Here is a 17,246-nt window from a genome sequence, read left to right as displayed (position 1 = left end):
TGAGCTTGAGTGTGGGCAAACGCTAATTGTTTGCCAACTCATGCAATTTGGCTTAATTTGTTTGCATTGCTGCAAAGGACTGGAGTATTATTTTTTCTCATTTCGTTGCAATATTAAACAGTTAAAAAATATCAGACAGGCAATGTGGCACTGGTGGTGGTGTTGGGGAAGCCATTGCATTTAGAACTGGAAGTGGCTGCTGCCCTCGGCCAGTCACGTCCTGCACTCTGCGTCCTGCGTACTGCCAGCTCCCATTCTCAGATTTTTAGCTGTCTGTCAGCGTTTTGTCTGATCTCCCTCCTAAAATGTAGCCGCAGACATTTGAGGCGGTGGCTGCGGTGGTGCTGCTCCTAGCTGGGTAAATTGTTGGCCCAACACAAAGTTTATTTAATTTTTGTACACTGCGCTCCACTACGTGCCCCTTTTTGACTTTGTTGATTAAAACAAATTGCGCGCTGCTTCAAGTGCGGCAGACGTCCAACAAAGCAAAGCTGCACAGATAGTGGCTCAAGCCAGTTGGTGCTGCAGCTACAGCAGAGGGCATGCCAGACCAGACAGCATACAGTCCTGGGCCCTGGGCTGAGATTCCTAGACGTTGGTCTGGGTGTCGAGATTAAATTGGTTTTATTAGAGGCAACTAGTCGGATTGAGGTGCTTCTGCTCGGCAAACTCTTGCTAAAATCAAAGAAAATAAAACATTTTTTGAGATAATATTGAATGGAGCTTGAGTTAACTATGAACGTGGATTTCTTATTTGTTTCAGCTACTGCAAACGTGTGTTATGTGTTAACTTTTTAAAGAATTAGTTAGTGCATATTTCGAGTTGAAAAACATATGAATTTGCTCAGAGTTTTCTTTTTACGAGTGTCGCCTCTTTTCCCGTGTTTCTCACAACTAAATATGATATGAATAAGGCTTTCAACTTAGCTAATTAGTTTCTGTAGTGCACAATTGGGTTGGCTTGATTTTGACTACTTCTTTCAGCCACGAGTCACGAGCATCAAATTTGCTGGCAATTGTCATAACTTTAATGCAATTAACCCTTGCCAAGTGACCCAAGCGCTTATCTGAAACCCAACATCAGGAGCAGCACCAGCAGCAGCATCAACAGCAAAGCAAAGGAAAGTGAGTTGGCCAAAAGGAAGAGAAGAAAAAACACATATATAGATAGCAAGGAACAGGAACGAAGCAAAAAGTAAATACAGCCATAGAGTAAACCTAAATATTTAATTAGGATTATAACGAAGCGAGCTTATAGCTACACACTCCCAAAAGGAGGCATCCGAAGGGGTAATGGAGGGCCGGCTGCTATGTGGCATCAAAGTGATGAGGGAGCCAGCAAACGACGAATGTCAAAGACTTCGCGTCCTGACATCAGGCCTGCGGGCACAACTTCCCGGCTGTCCTAGCCAGGCTGCGAAACGGGTCGCTGTCTGCGTGGCAGCCTGTGTGTGTGTGAGTGTGTGTGTGTCTCGTATTGCGTTTTCGCTTATGCCGTTTCACTTTTCGTTGACTTAATTTAATTAATTTCCCTGCCCCCAAGGGTCCGATCCGTTTGCTTACCTCTTGTCGAATCCTGTGCCTCGCATGAATCGCATCCTTCGTTTGTTGCGTTGCGTATACGCCGCGTTGCAAGCGAACCAATTTTGGCCCCAGACTCGCCAACATATATTTATACGTACATATATTCTACCTCTATCGATGCGAAATATAAATCGTCTTCTGCGTCAGTGTGTAATATGCTGTAAATAATGTAAATCCAATTTGTTGCTGCTCTTGCTGCCGTATACACTATTCATCTAGTTGTTACATTCGCTTTTTGGCTTGCATTAGCTGCACAGTGAGATAAAAGTGCATGAAAAGCATCAAATTGTCAGAAATGCCAGCCATTTAGCGCCAAGTAAAAACCATTTGCCAAGTCTGTTTTATTTATAATTTTCAACTATTAAGGTTTGATTTGATTTGAGCTGTTACTCCATTTATTTCTTCTGTTTTAACAAACTATAAGCACCCTTTGGCATATGCACTTCAATTTAAGGGCATTTTAGTTTCAGTGTATGAATACTTTTATTTCTAGTTTCATTTTTATTTTCATTTGCATGCCGCATACCATTCCACTTTCCCTTTGAGTGCTTTTTCTTTGCGGTTTTTCTTGTATTCAAAATAGAAAATATTCGCATTAGGCATTTATGATGATTCTTTCTGATTTTATTAAAACATTTGCCTTGTATATTATTGAGTAACAATTATAATTATTATTTTTTTTATTTTTTACTTTTATTTATTTATTTTATTTATTTTTTTATGTGCTTTGAATATATTTATATTTTAAGAATATCCCAGCTCTTTTTCTACGTGGATATTTTTAAGGAATTCGTACCAAAATTCCAATTGAGCTATGAATTAAATTGTTAACTGAATCGATAGTGAAATTCTGTAGCTTATGAAGGCAGAGTCTGCTCATAGCTGGAGCTAGAGGTGGTCCACCATTGGCTATATAGGAAGCATCCGAAATTGAGGCACGTTTAGAGCTCTTTACAGATTCCGTTTCAGCTTAGATTTATGCAAAGCTAACGAGTTTCATCAATATTAATGACAGAGACAAATGTGATTAAAGTTGAGCTAGGAATTCAGGTTGGCGAGCTGCTTACAGCCCGCTATCAGCAACGACTGCGCCTCGTATAGCAGCAATCAAATTAAACTTGAAGTGATTTTCAATTGGAAATTCTTGTGACGGCCCTGGCAGACCGCAGTACACTTAAGTGTATTCAAATTAAACTGACGCAGGACCCACAACAATCAGGCAGCAGTCAGACAACACATAGCCAACCGCCACACACACACACACACACACACAACCAGTCTATGGCCTCAGAATTGAAACGGAGACAATGGCAGAGCCAGCAAAGCATTCTCCTAGTGGGCCATCAAAATGAAAGGCATGGCTGGCGCAACGGCTATATATATTCCTCCAGCTCCAGCTCCAGCTCCAGCTCCAGCTCCGGCTCCAGCTCTAGTTACTGCTTCTGCGTCTGCTTTTGCTCCTGCTCTTGCTCTGGCTTCACGCAGTGGCTCCTCCAGCTACTGCTTCGGCCTTCGGCTTTGGTTTTGTTCAAGTGGCAGCCGTTTTAGTGGACATTTCGCTTGTAATGCGTTGTTGTTGTTGCTGTAATTATCTGATTGTGTATCTGTATTCTGTAAATGGTGCGCTGTCAACGCAACAAACACCCGTTTCTACTCTAACTCAAGCTTCTGCCTCAACTCCTGCCAGCGCTGTCCTTGTGGTCTTTTGGCAACGTTTAGCGCGTGTGCGAGTTGCGCGGTTTTTGAGCTGCCGGTGATTAGATTGTCTGATACTTTAATAGGATTGTAAAAGCCCTCTCAGACACAGACATCCACGCACACACACACACATACATCTACAAGCTCTCTGCTCTATTGTTGGGCTGTGTTTGTGCTGCGATCCTTAAACTCAATTTTAAACCAAAAAAAAATGCATGCGGCTTTCAAAAGTGCGGCGTGGTGCTTGCACCTTGGGTACAAAGTTTCGCGAAATATGGCTAGGCGCTTTGTGCTCTGGGATTGTTATAAAAAATGCATTACTTTAATGACTAATAATTGAGCTTATGTTCCTTTATTGTTGACTCAAAGGCTTTGTTATTGTAGATATTGAAAAACTAGCTGAAGCCTAGTTGAAGAGGCATTTCGTAGATTAACACATTTTTGCTTATTAATTATTCTTTAATAATTTATAATATATAATAAAATACATATTGCTTACTTAGGATTGCTCATAAATAAACAGCAATGAATAGGGATAATTTTAAACAAAATATGGATCATTATATTCATATATCATAACATTTTTAAATACTAAAAAATCAGCTGAATATCAATAAAAACACCTTAAACTAAATATTGCTTTAGATGTGAATCTGTGAATACAATGTGCTTTACAGTTTAAATGGTTTGCGACTTAGAAGCTCGTCTATGCGATTCTTAAAAATACTTATTATGAAAAATATCAAACGAAATGAATTTTCGCTATAAGCCACAATAAACGAACGTTACAATTTGTCCAGGAGTTAAGCAGCTTAAGCGCTTAAAATTCAGTACAAATAGCTCACGAGGTAACTCCTAAGTATCACATAGAGATAGATAGATGAAAAGGGAGAGAGCGAAAGGGAGACAGGGAGAGGGGTGCATGCTAGTTGTTAGCTATTAAATACTTATTGCTCTGGTACAGAGCTCCCTAGCCTGATGGACAGACATCGAAATGCTGAAAATGCTGTGTGTACCAGCAAATAAACAGTTAACGGCTTATGAATTACACATAAGTGGGGCACAACATGATGGATCCGAACTTGGCCAGAGTTGCCCCCAGGAAATCAGTATTAAAATCGCATTACGTGCGCCTCACTTGACAATGGGGGCAATGCAAAATTTGCAGCCAGAGGGAAAATGTGAGAGCTCTACAAAAAAGAAGAATATTAAATAAGAAATTGAAAAACGGATAGCGAAAAAGGAGGAAGAGAGTTAGGGAAGCGTCTACCAAATATACTGACAGCCAGAATGTTGAGGAAGTTTATAAAAGCTGCAAGACCTGCAAGCCCAGGCACCCCACTGCGCCTGTCCGGGTGGCTGCTTAGAGTTGCCAGCTCTACGGTATGGCCTGGGGCATTAGCCTTAAAATGCATTTGTAGTTTGCTGTGTGGGCGAAGGGCCAATGGCAAGTGCAGCGAGCGGCTGCCTCGACTGGCTGTCAGTGGAGCAAGTAAAAATGAAAAGTTGCACATTGCCGGGGCAGCAATTGTGGTTTCTAATTGTTTGGGGTATTTTACACTAACAATTGGCCGCAACGATGCGCAGTAATTTGAACTTTTCACTGTGAATCAGAAGCAACTGCCACAGGAATATCAAATACAAGCAAATCAATTCGTTCTGACATTGCCCAGCTCAATTTCGCAAACAACAAAAAGTATCTTATTTTACGACGTTTTTTTGAATAATGAATAAGACAAGTCGGTCAATATGTAACTGAATATGCGGTCTATTGCCAAGTTTGGATTAGCAGCAATCAATAATTAAACAGAATAACGAACTTTGTTAACTCCAGCTGCAATTGCAGTAAAAGCAGCAATGATTGGAAAGCATTAGCCATAAAAAGACGCTTTGCAGTAGAGGTATTCCATTTATATATTTAATTTGTATGCTTCAATATCAAAATCGCTGTCCCGGATTGAAAGGCGACGGTCGAAAATCGAAGGGATTCCATTGATTTCCAGGTGGAGGCGGCGGCATAGGATGTCGATGTATGCTTGATTGACCCAGATCAAGGCAACAGGCGAAGATTGCGAAAAGCAAAACAATGATGATGTTGCGCATCTTGAAGTAATCTACAAACTGATGCATGCTAGAGCCGAGCTTGGCTTTTATACTACAAATTAAGTCCAGTGTGAATCCCTCAATGTATTTTACCCGCTGACTTATCACGGGTAAAAAACCTCAGTCGTAGATTATTTTTGTGGATTCATGAGCTCTAATGTCTGTATTAAAAGTTAGTGGCTGCTTATCGGGGCAATAAATTCTCTTCCAGGTGCAGGTGATTGACCTCGACCAAAGCAGCAGACGATGAAGCGGCGATCAGCATGAAAATGATGCGTGGCATGTTGCAGCTGAGACTGACAAATCTTAGAGTCAAAATTGTCGATTCAAAATCAGAATCTGGTGCGAACCCTCTATGTAATTACGCATTAGCTTATCTCGGGTAAAGCCCCTAGAAAGTAATTTTTATTGATTTCTATTTAAAGCTGCGCTAAGATGACTAGTTCTACATACTGAGCTCAAGTTGAGCAAGCTTAAAATGTACTTTTAAATAACTTTTAAAATACCTTTTAGATTAAATAATGAAAAATATTAAATGCTTTATTTTTATTAGAAATGATAACTAGACGCTTAGTAAATAATTCACTGTTTCAATTACAACAGCTCCTTGTTCCACAGCAGCTCAAAGCTTTATATATTGTATAACTGGCAGACAGTGCAGCTTAAGAGCTCATTTATAAGGCTTCGCCATGCTGCGAGGCAGGCAAATGTGACAATGAGCTATATCAAAGTGGTTTTTAATCAATTTTTATTTTATTCGCCTTTTTTTGCGGCGAAAGCGAAATAAATTACAGTGCGCCATGAATAGAGCCAGCTGTGTGTGTTACATGGCAAATGGGATGTACGAGCATGTGCTTAGAGAAGGCTGAGAGTTTATTAAAAAGAAACGCGCACACAAAAAAAATTGCGTCTAAAAATGAAAAATGCTTTCCCAGCAACGAGCAGCAAGCAGCAAGCAGCGAACAGCGAACAGCGAGTTAAATGTAAAGCGGTTTGTTAGGCTATGCCACACACACTCACACATACACACACACATACGCTGACACACATACACGCAACTACAGACAAGCGCACTTAATGCAGATTTATGAATTTAATAATAGCAAAAACACCGCCAACACACACCAACTCACACTAGCCAACACACACATCTCTACTTAAGCTGCAAAGTGTTAAGACGCATTAACAAATCCTTTTTCCTTTAGGTCTCGTAATAAACTTAACGACTGTAACACATCATTTTTTAAGTCTACAAAGAAAGCAGCAAAAACGTATTAACAAAAAATGTTAATAATGAAAGCGAGTTATTAGCTGACGAGTTTGAAGTTATTTTATATTTTACTGAGCAACATTGTTTATGTCTCTGTTAATGTTCACTTAAAGCTAAAGCAAACGTTCTATAAAATTTGTTATATACTATAATATAACATATGTATTATTTTTGTGCTGAATGCGCAAAAGTTTTAATTAAAAGTCAGAATTGACCGATCCGCAATGCTTCTTTGTTTTTATTAACCTTTGGTCCACTCACGGCACTTGTCGTTGTAGCTGCCGCGTGTCAAGTGAAAAGTGAATTAAGGCTGATTGCATTCAAGCAGGTCAAGTGTCGAAGCTGGAATTGAAATGGAAAAGCAGTCCAAAGCCAAAACGGAAATGTGACACGTTGTACTTGGCGATGGCTGCCAACATTTCTGGAGCAAAATAATACGAAAAAAAAAACAAAAAATGGAAGAAAAATAAAATTAATTTCATTAATGCACACGGCTAGCAGCAAATGAATTGAAAGCGGACTTGGCAATTGTGCCATGAGGGGTCGAGACAACTGCCGTTTAATCAACATAAATGGAAATACGGTATTGCAATCAATTTTATGGAAACTGCCGCTTGAGCTCCGCTAGGCGTGTTAGAAACTCGTCCCGTGCAGCTCGCCTCGCCTGTAGCGCCTCGAGCGGCACAAGCTGCTCGCATTGGCGAGCTATCTCCGCCAGCGATTCGGCCTCAGCGCCCATGTCGGGTGTTGGTCCATAGGTGGCGCTCACAGCGGCTATTTCGCCACCAAATCGCTGAAAATAGTCGGCTATGCCGCCGGGCGCATTCAGATGCACTGTCTCTAGTGAACCCATCAGTGCATACCTCATGCCCAATCCATCGCTCAGCACGCGATCCGCATCTGCCACGCTGATGATGCCCGCTGAGACCAGACGCCAAACCTCGTTCAGTATGGCGTATTGTATGCGATTTGTGGCGAAACCCTGAATCTCACGCCTCAGCACCACAGGTCGCTGACCCAGAGCCAGCATCAGCTGGCGAGTGCGCTCCACAGCCTCCTCGGTAGTCCAGGGAGCCGGCACCAGCTCCACGAGAGGTATGAAATAGGGTGGATTGAGTGGGTGAGCCACAAGCATCTGCAGCAAATAGGAGAGAAAACTTAATGCTATTAATGCAAAAAATACAAGGAAAGAAAGAGAGAGAGGGAGAGAGAGAGAGAGAGAGAGAGAGAGAGAGAGAGAGAGAGAGAGAGAGAGAGAGAGAGAGAGAGAGAGAGAGAGAGAGAGAGAGAGAGAGAAAGAGAGAGAGAGGGGAACAGAAATAGAACTGAGAAGAAAGCTGGAAAAATGTTTAAAATAAAAGAGAGAGATGCACCAGTAGAGATAGAGAGATAGAGATAGTGGTAGAGAGAGAGAGAGAGATAGAGATAGGAAGCATACGTGATTCGAGAAAAGAAAACTGAGACTAAGGTTTAAAGGCCTTTGTTCTTAGATAGCCCATATTTATATGCTTCAAATTCTATGACCTGACTGACTGACTGAAGATTGTAGCAATTAATTAGAAACTAACACTTGTAGCAACATTTATATTAACGATTTAACTTATGGCTACATTTTAATCGCGAACCTATTTAACATGAGCATGAAGTGTATCATGAATGTAAGAGGTAGAAGCAGGCGTGGCAGACTGCCTATATATATATATATACTGCTGACGCATAGACCTAAACCACAGCAAGTGGACACTTCAAATTTACTCAGCTCTGAGTGCACAGATTTTGAATATTTTTGGTTGGGATACCTCGTTCCCTTTTACAGTCTGAAACTTTCATTAACAAAGTGCACCTTTGGGAAAAGTTATGTAATATAGTAAGCTCCTTGAGCGAAAGCAGTCGCTGCAATTTTACCTGAGAGCGTCGCTCCAAGGACTCACTGTAGAGTGAGGGCATGAATGTGCTAGTCGAGCTGGCTAGCACGGTTTGTGGTTCGAGCAGCACATCTAATTGGGCATACAGTGAACGCTTCAGCTGCAGCTGCTCCGGCACGCATTCCTGTATGTGCAGAGCATCCTGCACCAACTCCTTCAGCTGAGTGCAGCCGCTGATGAGTTCGTATTGCGCCGCGGCCGTTAACTTGCCACGCAACGCGCCCTTCGCCTCCAATTGTTGCAGCTCCTCACGTAGCCCATCGAGTGCCGTCGTCACCTGCGACTCCAGAATATCATAAAGCTGAACTCGATAGCCGGCCGAGGCGAACAGCATTGCCCACGCACGCCCAATCAGACCGCTGCCCACGATGCCGATCTTCTGACCACCCATTTTGTACTGCCGTCAAACGAGACTCCGCGCTGTTGTCGCCAACCTCGGCGTCGTCGAGCTGGGCTCGAGATTTATCGCTGTGGGTTCGAGTTCATGCCGCATACACATAATTAAAATGCCATTAATGATAATGACTTGTTGATTTTTCTGCTTTGCATTCGGGTTTGGGGCATGTGGATGCTGTTTGTCACGCAGAAATGCTAAGTAGAGGAAAAGTTTCAAGTCGCATAAGTGCGACTGCCAACAACTGAAGTGAAGTGCGGAAAAACTTTTGTATTAAAAAGCCTGAGTTATTCATGCCTCGTCGACGTTTCTTGAATATTGTAATAAGTATGAGTTTTTCAAATAATTTATATCGATATATGATGTCAGTTTGTAATGAAGAAATAATCGTATGTGCGGCCAGTGAAGAATCCGCCTGGTATAATTTAGTGTAAGAGAGCCAATATATAATATATATATATATATATAATATATTTATATATATATAATGAATAGCTTAGCTTAATTTCCAAACATTTTAATGTTCACTAAAAACTTTCTAGCTGTGACATTTTATTTTACATTAGCAGCTCGAACAACTCTCAACGCGACAGCTCGCTGCAGAGTATATTTGAATTATATTAAATAGTATTAAATTTATTATCAGCTTTGCTTGAATATTTGTTGCTTTGCCTTTATACGAGGCAACTCTTTACGGCTTATCAGCTTCTGTTTCGCTATTCACATTCAATAATCACTTTCTGTTCCACATAATGTGTTCAGTTTTTATAGACTATATAATTAATTGTTATGGCTTGACAGCCAATTGACAGCTTCGAGCAGACAATTAACGCACCCTATCGCAGCTGCTGTTAGTTCCGACATTAATTGCCTGGTTAGTATTAAAGCATTTTCCATTGAGTGTCCATTCGATTGGGTACACATGAGGGAGCACGTCGTAATGCCCATGTTTCGGATTGTTAGTTGAGTGCTTGGCGCTGAGATTCTTTTTTCTTTGTGTTCCCTTTTTTTGTGTGGCAATAACAGAGGAGTCTGCATGTAATACTTTTATGCATATTTCGCGCATATTTTTCTGACATTGTAAGTGGCTGTGGCTGGCAGCTATAAATTATTGAATAAGCACTGCCGCCAGCAGCAGCAACAACACCAGGAGCAGCAACAGCAACGGCAATAAGAGACAGCACAAACACAGACAGAGACATACGTTGGCTGAATTTGGTTCATGGCTTTGCCAGTCGTTTTCATATGTAAACCACATTAATCATACGCCCCGTTTGCGTTTTCATTTACGCCAACTGACATATGAAAAACGAACAACAACAACAATGACGGTGACGCTGTTAGGCGTTACAGACCAGGTTAAATCAGCCATGAAATGCCAACTACATCCAACACAATGAATGAAACCAAGAAAAAAGAAAATAAAAATAATGAAAAAAAATGCTGTATATATATACAATGTATGTATGCATATATGTCTGTATACACATATATATATAAAGATATATATATATATACATCTGTTCGAGCATTGTATTTCAGTTCGTTGCATTTAAATGATTGTTAATAAAATGGAAATCAATACGAAACACTTACAATTTGCTTATGTCCCTGGGCAAGGATGAGAAAAACGGAGCTCACTGCACCCGAAGTTCAAAACAATTTGTGGGTATTAACTTACCAAAGGTTTCTCTCTGTCTCCATCTCTCGCTATCCGACAGCTTTAAAAGCAAACAGAAATCAGTGCATGACATGTAAATGCAGGTGGAGAACTGCACAAAGTGCTTTTTACAAAGGCAAATCGACTCGCCAAACGATCAATTGCTCTTCGATGAATGCAATAAAAAGGTATCATAGTAAACATTGCGTAGATTATAAAGGATAATATAAATTTATATTTAAAAAATATTGAGTTATTAAAAAATTACAAATGTGTGGCAAGCAAAGGCTTGGCTCAAAAACCCAAACTGAAGGCTTTTGGACAGGATAAAAGTTCTTAGTCCTGCAAATAGAACGCAAATATTAAAATATTAGCCATCTATAAAGTTACTTAGTCTATTTATGTATCTATAAATTGATGGAATATATATGCAATAGACAAAGGACAAATACATTTTGTTCAATATGTCGAGTTTTGGTCAATTATCAATCAACTTATTAAGTTGAGATAAGCTGAAATAAAGTAAAGTTTAGTTACCTTATTTTTACCGTTTTCAGAACTTACAACTTATATTAATCAACTAAATTAATACTGATTATATTAAGCTACTTACACTAAGCTAATTAAATTTAATTTCTCTTAGGCAACAATAATTCTTTTTGAGATGAGTTTTCATTAAACATCGAATTGATTCATATTTCGGTATAAAATTGGTTGGTTAATTTGGTATATCTTAAATTTATTGTAAAAATTATATAAAAATGAACCGTTTGACAAATATTGAATTTCGTGCACACGTTTACCCTGTACCCAGGCCCTAAGTTCTTATACTAAGTCCATAGCCATGGGTTAGGGTTTACCCAGCTTTCTAATCCTAATTCCACACCCTTGAGATATATTCTGTGTAGTTTTTTCTACCTTAAAGTCTGCTTGAGTCCGTAGTTAGGCTCTTACTACCGTCTTGCCACTTGTTAGCCGGGCCAATGTCACAACAACAACAAAAGCATTGAAATAAGCAAAAGCAAAAAAAAAAACAAATGGAAAAACTTCAGCAAAAAATGAAAAATTTTTCATTCCGCACGCACACAAAATAAAATCAAACAGAAAAAGTGAACAGCAGCGGGTCCTGGCATATGGCTACAGGACATATGGTCGCTGATATTTTTGGCCATGTTTGGATATTTTTTTCTTGCTATTTTTTCAGCTATTTTGTTTTGATAGGGCTGCAATTTTTTGTGCTGGTGTTTGATCTGAATCTGGCTGAGTGGGGAGCGTTTGTCCCTGTGCTGCCAGATTTTACCTGTTTGCTTAACAGAACTTTTCCCCTTTCCCTATTAGTATTTCAGTTTTTCCAGCTGTATTCGTTGCGCAACTAAAGTACTTAAGCAATTTTTATCGTAGGACTTTGTCAGTTCAAATTGTTTGCTGTTTGCTTCAAACTTGTCGCAAGTCGAATTGACTCCCATACAAAAATTACAGAAAAAAAAAAAGAAATGAGCAACTTTGCTACTGCAAATTGCAGTTTACTTTGCTGCTTACGACCAGAAACCTGCAACATCATAAATGCCACAGCATTTGGCGATGCCTTTACATAGTGGGTGTGGCATGCTAAGAGACTTCCCCAGGTCCCGCTCAGCAGTTCGGGTTATTGTACTTGCCTAAAGAGAAACTCTGGGCCGCCAGCTTTGGTCTCTGCAAGTTTTGCTTTGACACTTTGACATTGACAATGATGTATGTGCTCACTACTGAAAGTGTGTATATGTGTATGAGTGTGTGCGTGTGTGTGTATGATGTGCATGGGCGTGGCAATGCTTTGTCATTAAATATCGATTACTTAAGTGCAGAAAGCGTAGTTAATAGCTTGTATTTGTTAGAATTAGTCAATTTGTGCACAATTAAGGTTTAGTTTTCTCTATTTAAACTAGGAACTAATACTTTCATGACCATGAAGGTCGTGGATTATTAAACTACGAACATCAAGAATCGATCTTATATTCTATTTCCTTTTTATCCTGTCCGTCTATCTGTATATATGAATACCTTCATGTCGGAACCCGTAAGAGATGGAGACTGCAATTGCATAGGAGTTTTTAATCTGTTTTAGCGAATATTCTGAGGTCATTTTTTCGTTTTCAATTGAAGATATTATTTCCATATTTATTACCTTCCTTGCATTTCTTTTATAACATTTACACTATTTGATTCTGAAGATCATAACTTCAAATACATTGTAGATGATGATTGTTGTAAGCTTAAGTCTGGCTTAAGTAACATGTGATTTAGTATGTGTTTTTTGTATGTGTTTACCTAGATTCACGCTGTCTTGCAAACGCTGGATGTAGGATAGCTCCCAGTCGAGTACACCCGCCTAGAGCTTTTTAGTTTGTTTTTGATGCCACTTGCCCACTTCCTGTCTACTTTATTTTAATAGTAACGTCAAAAAAAAAAATAATAAAATGATTGTATGTATGAACATATGTTCTAACATTTTTATTCAAATTATATATTTTGATTAATGTTACTTTAGTAGCTAAAAGTGAATGTCGGGAAGTCATTTTAATATGGAATAAAATAATGTTTATATTTATTTATATTTTTATAGTATTTCCTTTAATAAAATATATATACTCAATAATTTACTAATTATATAAAATATCTAAAATAATTCAAAAACTATTTCTTTAAAAATCAAATTCACATAAAATATTCTTGAGTTATAAACATTTTTTATTTATGCATATATATATGTCCAATTATTTATATATATATATATATATATATATATATATATATATATATATATATATATATATATATATATATATATATATATATATATATATATATATATATATATATATATATATATATATATATATATGTCCAATTATTTTCTTTTTTGCTGCTATTGGAAACCATATTATATTTATACTTTGATGAATATTAAAATATATTTCCTTGCAAGAGTTTCGAGCATTTGACCCTAGGGCTCTTGTTGCCTTCTCTTAGGTCAAACATGCGTGCAAAATTACTTGCCTTTACAATAAATTTTAATGGAGATGTTGGCAATATGCTAAACGAAATAATTTAATAAAGTTACTTAATTGAAGCGAGTAATTTGTCATGTAAAAATTGACTGCACCCTTGAGCTCCTAACCCTTGATTCATTAACTATTTATTTATAAATCAATTTACGGTCAGCTTCACAATTCAATAGCAACTAAATTCGTTATTGGTTTACCATATTTTATTTTACAACATATTTTCTCCTATTTTTTTCTGTTTTTATTGTGAAATTTTATTAGGGGCAATTTATGTTGACATGTCGAGCGAATGGCTGCAAATTTGCTTTTGTTTTATTGTTGCCATGTGGCATGCAACAAGAACAACTGCAAAATATAAAAATAATAAATATATATAAACGATTTGATATATGTTTTATGGTTTTGGCTAGAACAATAACATTTCGCATATATAGGCAAATAAATTTTGCCATTGATTGAATATTTTTTCTTTTTTTGGCTTTTGTGTTTTGCGTTTGGAGATTTGCATCTGGAATTGTCATTTGCAAATAATTAATGACGAAAATGCTGTCGTTGCTGTTGTAGTTGGTGTGCGAAACTAATTAAATATGTATACGCGCAAATTGACTGTGTGTGTATGGGTTTGTGGGCGAGTGGTTGGGGGTTGGGGGTTGGGTGTGTGTAACCACACGTTAAATCTATGGGAACAGCGCGTATTTGTGGTCAACGCCTGTTTTGTTGTACAAGCTACTAGCGGAATGTACATAGTAGTGGCAGCTCCTCCTTCTCGTCTCCTTCCGCATTCTAATGAACCCACCCTTTGTCGTAACTCTCTATTTATTGATGCATTTGATGCATCATGTAACAATGAGAACAAATGAATAGCTAAACCATGGTGTGTGGGTTTTGTCTATCTATGCAAAGCGCTGGGCATTGCGGACCAGAGCGTATTGATATTTCATGCTTGCAAAGCACTCAACAAGCAGAGTATGAACGGCTCTTAAGTTACTTTCTTAATTATATAATTTATTGAATATCTGAAATGGAAATGCATTGTTGAGCTATGATAAAACTCTCATGCATTAGACTAGGTATGTTGCAATAAATTGGTTGAAGTCAGTTCTAAGTCTGAATTCAAAATATTCATTTGAAACTTGAAATCTCTAGCATTTGAAGTTTACATCGCTGCGATCTGACGTACGTGGATAGATCGCTTCAGCTCAGCGTTGCGATCAAAAATATATATACTTAATGGGGCTGCCACACTGATATCTGCACGTTACATACATTTTCAGAAATGGACTGCGTGGGCGTAGGGCCTATATCTAGTTTTGTGTGCAAATCAACAAACTTTTCAGTCGCTATAACGACAGAATGATGGTTCATGCGCAGCTTTTGTGGCTGAGCTAACAATACATATACACTGCTGAGGGCTAAAATTACTACGACCTTGTGTGCTAAAGGCATACGAACTCAAGCTTCTCTATTTACAGCCCTCAATTGACTCAGCGTCCCACCAATTACTTGATTTGTGTGGGTGTCTGAGGTAAGAAATAATTAAAATCTTAAAGGAATTGACATCAATTACGAATATTTGTGCAAATTTGATAATGCTATGAAATAAAGAAGGGAATACCTAGAGCTCAGTACTGAAACTTTTGTACTTTCCTCTGTTTAGTTGGCCCACGCCAGTAATACAATATGGAAATCAGTATTTGTGCTGCACATAATTTAATTAGGCGCGTTCGCCATGATATGCAAACATAATTTTGTTGATTTTCTATGGCTGCCATCGTAACGGATTGCTGTGTGCGCATGCACGTATTTTAATTGTTTTATTTAACATTTAAAACCAATTTATATTTATGAAATTGTAAATTGCCAGCAAAGGAGGTGGCTGCACAAGCAGAAGCACAAACAAACAAACACGGATGAAGTCCTGTGGCACGGGTCGTATTCGCAACATTTCCATTTTGCCATTAAAATGTGCGAAACATGTCGCGAAATGTGCCCCGTGCCAATTTGTGTTACCTGTTTGGTTGTTATGCAGGTAATTAAAATGAATATGCGATGTTTCGTAGCTGCTTGTCAATTTTTATGCTGCCAGCGGCCAACGTTGCGTATGTGTAATGCGCAATGTGTATATAAATAATGAATTTACTGTTCCATCCTCAAGGCGAAAGAGAGGAAGGGCGGCGTGGGTAGATGAATAACTGTTAATTAATTAGCATGCTCTAGTGTGGTGAGGCAAAATTTAAGCCGCTTCAATGGAGCGCTTCAAGTGTTTGGCTACAAATCGCATTAGCAGATTGCAAAGAGCAGCCAAAGGCACAGCAAGGACAACGGCAATCGCAGGCCAAAGACTAAACCCGAGCTCAAACCGTAACTCCAAATCCAACAACAGCTCCCAACTCCTAGCTCCAACTCCAACTTCGGTTACAAGTGCACTTAGTGCCACAGGCTGAGCTGAGCTGAAAGCCGAGTTCATTTGCCAATGCGGTTTTGCCGAAGCATCGCAGCCATCCCAGAGCGAGGACAACGTTGCCAACGAAGCGTATGATTAATTTCAACAGCAGTCTATTCATAATAGAGGCAATAAAAATACGTTCGTTGTTAACGTTTAATTGCTTGACAAATATTTGCACCGTCAATGAGTTAGGCTCGAGCTTTCGAGTGGTTATCAAACAATAAACACTGCAAGAAAATGCAGGTACTTAGTACTTTACTTGATGCAGTGTGATTGACTTCTAAATACTCTGTAGGTCTCTTTAAGAGTCAATTATAGCATCTGTTTTATGAGGAAAGTATTACCAGTTGCTTATGTGTGGCAGATTGAATTTTGTTCACTGTAATTTTTTTGAGCTTCACATTTTTGCTTTATTTAAAAGCTTCGTTTAAATAAAAGTCTTATTGAATTTATATTTCCGATAAATATTGTGTACTATCATTTAACTAGAAGATAAAGACAGCTCTGCCTGAAATAACAAATACTCTTCTGCATTCTGCTCAATAACCAACAGCAAATGGAAAAGTTTTATTTGTATTTTTTCGTTTGTGAAAGTTCTTTCTGAACTAAAAAATTATGAAAAGTATTATTTTGACTCAAAAAAATCTGTGAGAGAATTTATGTATAATAAATAATTATATAAGTCTTCAATTTCGCTAACTTGCCTTTATATAATATATTCAGAATTGGTTTCGAGCATTAATAGACTACATTATTTATTACACTTGCCTTTTACTCCAATTATGGTTGCATATAACTCTGCTCTTATCCACTTTTCTGATTACGGTGCATAATTTGTAGGCAACAACCGCCAGCTATCTCCCCTTTTGGCTTGATGAACAATAAGTTTAATAGCAAAACTTGGCCCCTCACCTCCTCCCGATTGATGTTGCCTAGTTGCATGCATTATCGGCATACGCTGCTGTTTTATATAACTTTGACTGGGAAACTTTGCCGCTTTGCTGCTTGACAAAATGTGCGCGTTTTGCGCGAAGTCCGTAGGGCGTGGAGGGGTTTGCAGTATGTAACCCTGTGCGATACTCGTATTTATATGCAAAAATCTTAAGTGAAGTATCGATTTTG

At 38.6% G+C, this 17,246-nt stretch overlaps 1 protein-coding gene across 1 annotated transcript; it reads right to left on the bottom strand.

Moving 5' to 3' along the window:
- Window positions 1-6,703: 6,703 nt before the first annotated feature.
- Window positions 6,704-8,971, bottom strand: LOC111592192 (lambda-crystallin homolog). Its single transcript, XM_023304258.2, has 2 exons — window positions 8,561-8,971; window positions 6,704-7,790 (listed from the first exon to the last, which is right to left on the bottom strand). The coding sequence occupies exons 1-2, from the start codon at window positions 8,969-8,971 to the stop codon at window positions 7,254-7,256; spliced, it is 948 nt and encodes a 315-aa protein (XP_023160026.2). The 3' UTR covers window positions 6,704-7,253.
- Window positions 8,972-17,246: the final 8,275 nt, after the last annotated feature.

Source organism: Drosophila hydei, unplaced genomic scaffold (assembly GCF_003285905.1).
Source record: "Drosophila hydei strain 15085-1641.00,03,60 unplaced genomic scaffold, DhydRS2 tig00000060-arrow-pilon, whole genome shotgun sequence".
Taxonomy (NCBI): Eukaryota; Metazoa; Arthropoda; class Insecta; order Diptera; family Drosophilidae; genus Drosophila; species Drosophila hydei.
This window is presented reverse-complemented; position numbering and strand designations above follow the sequence as displayed.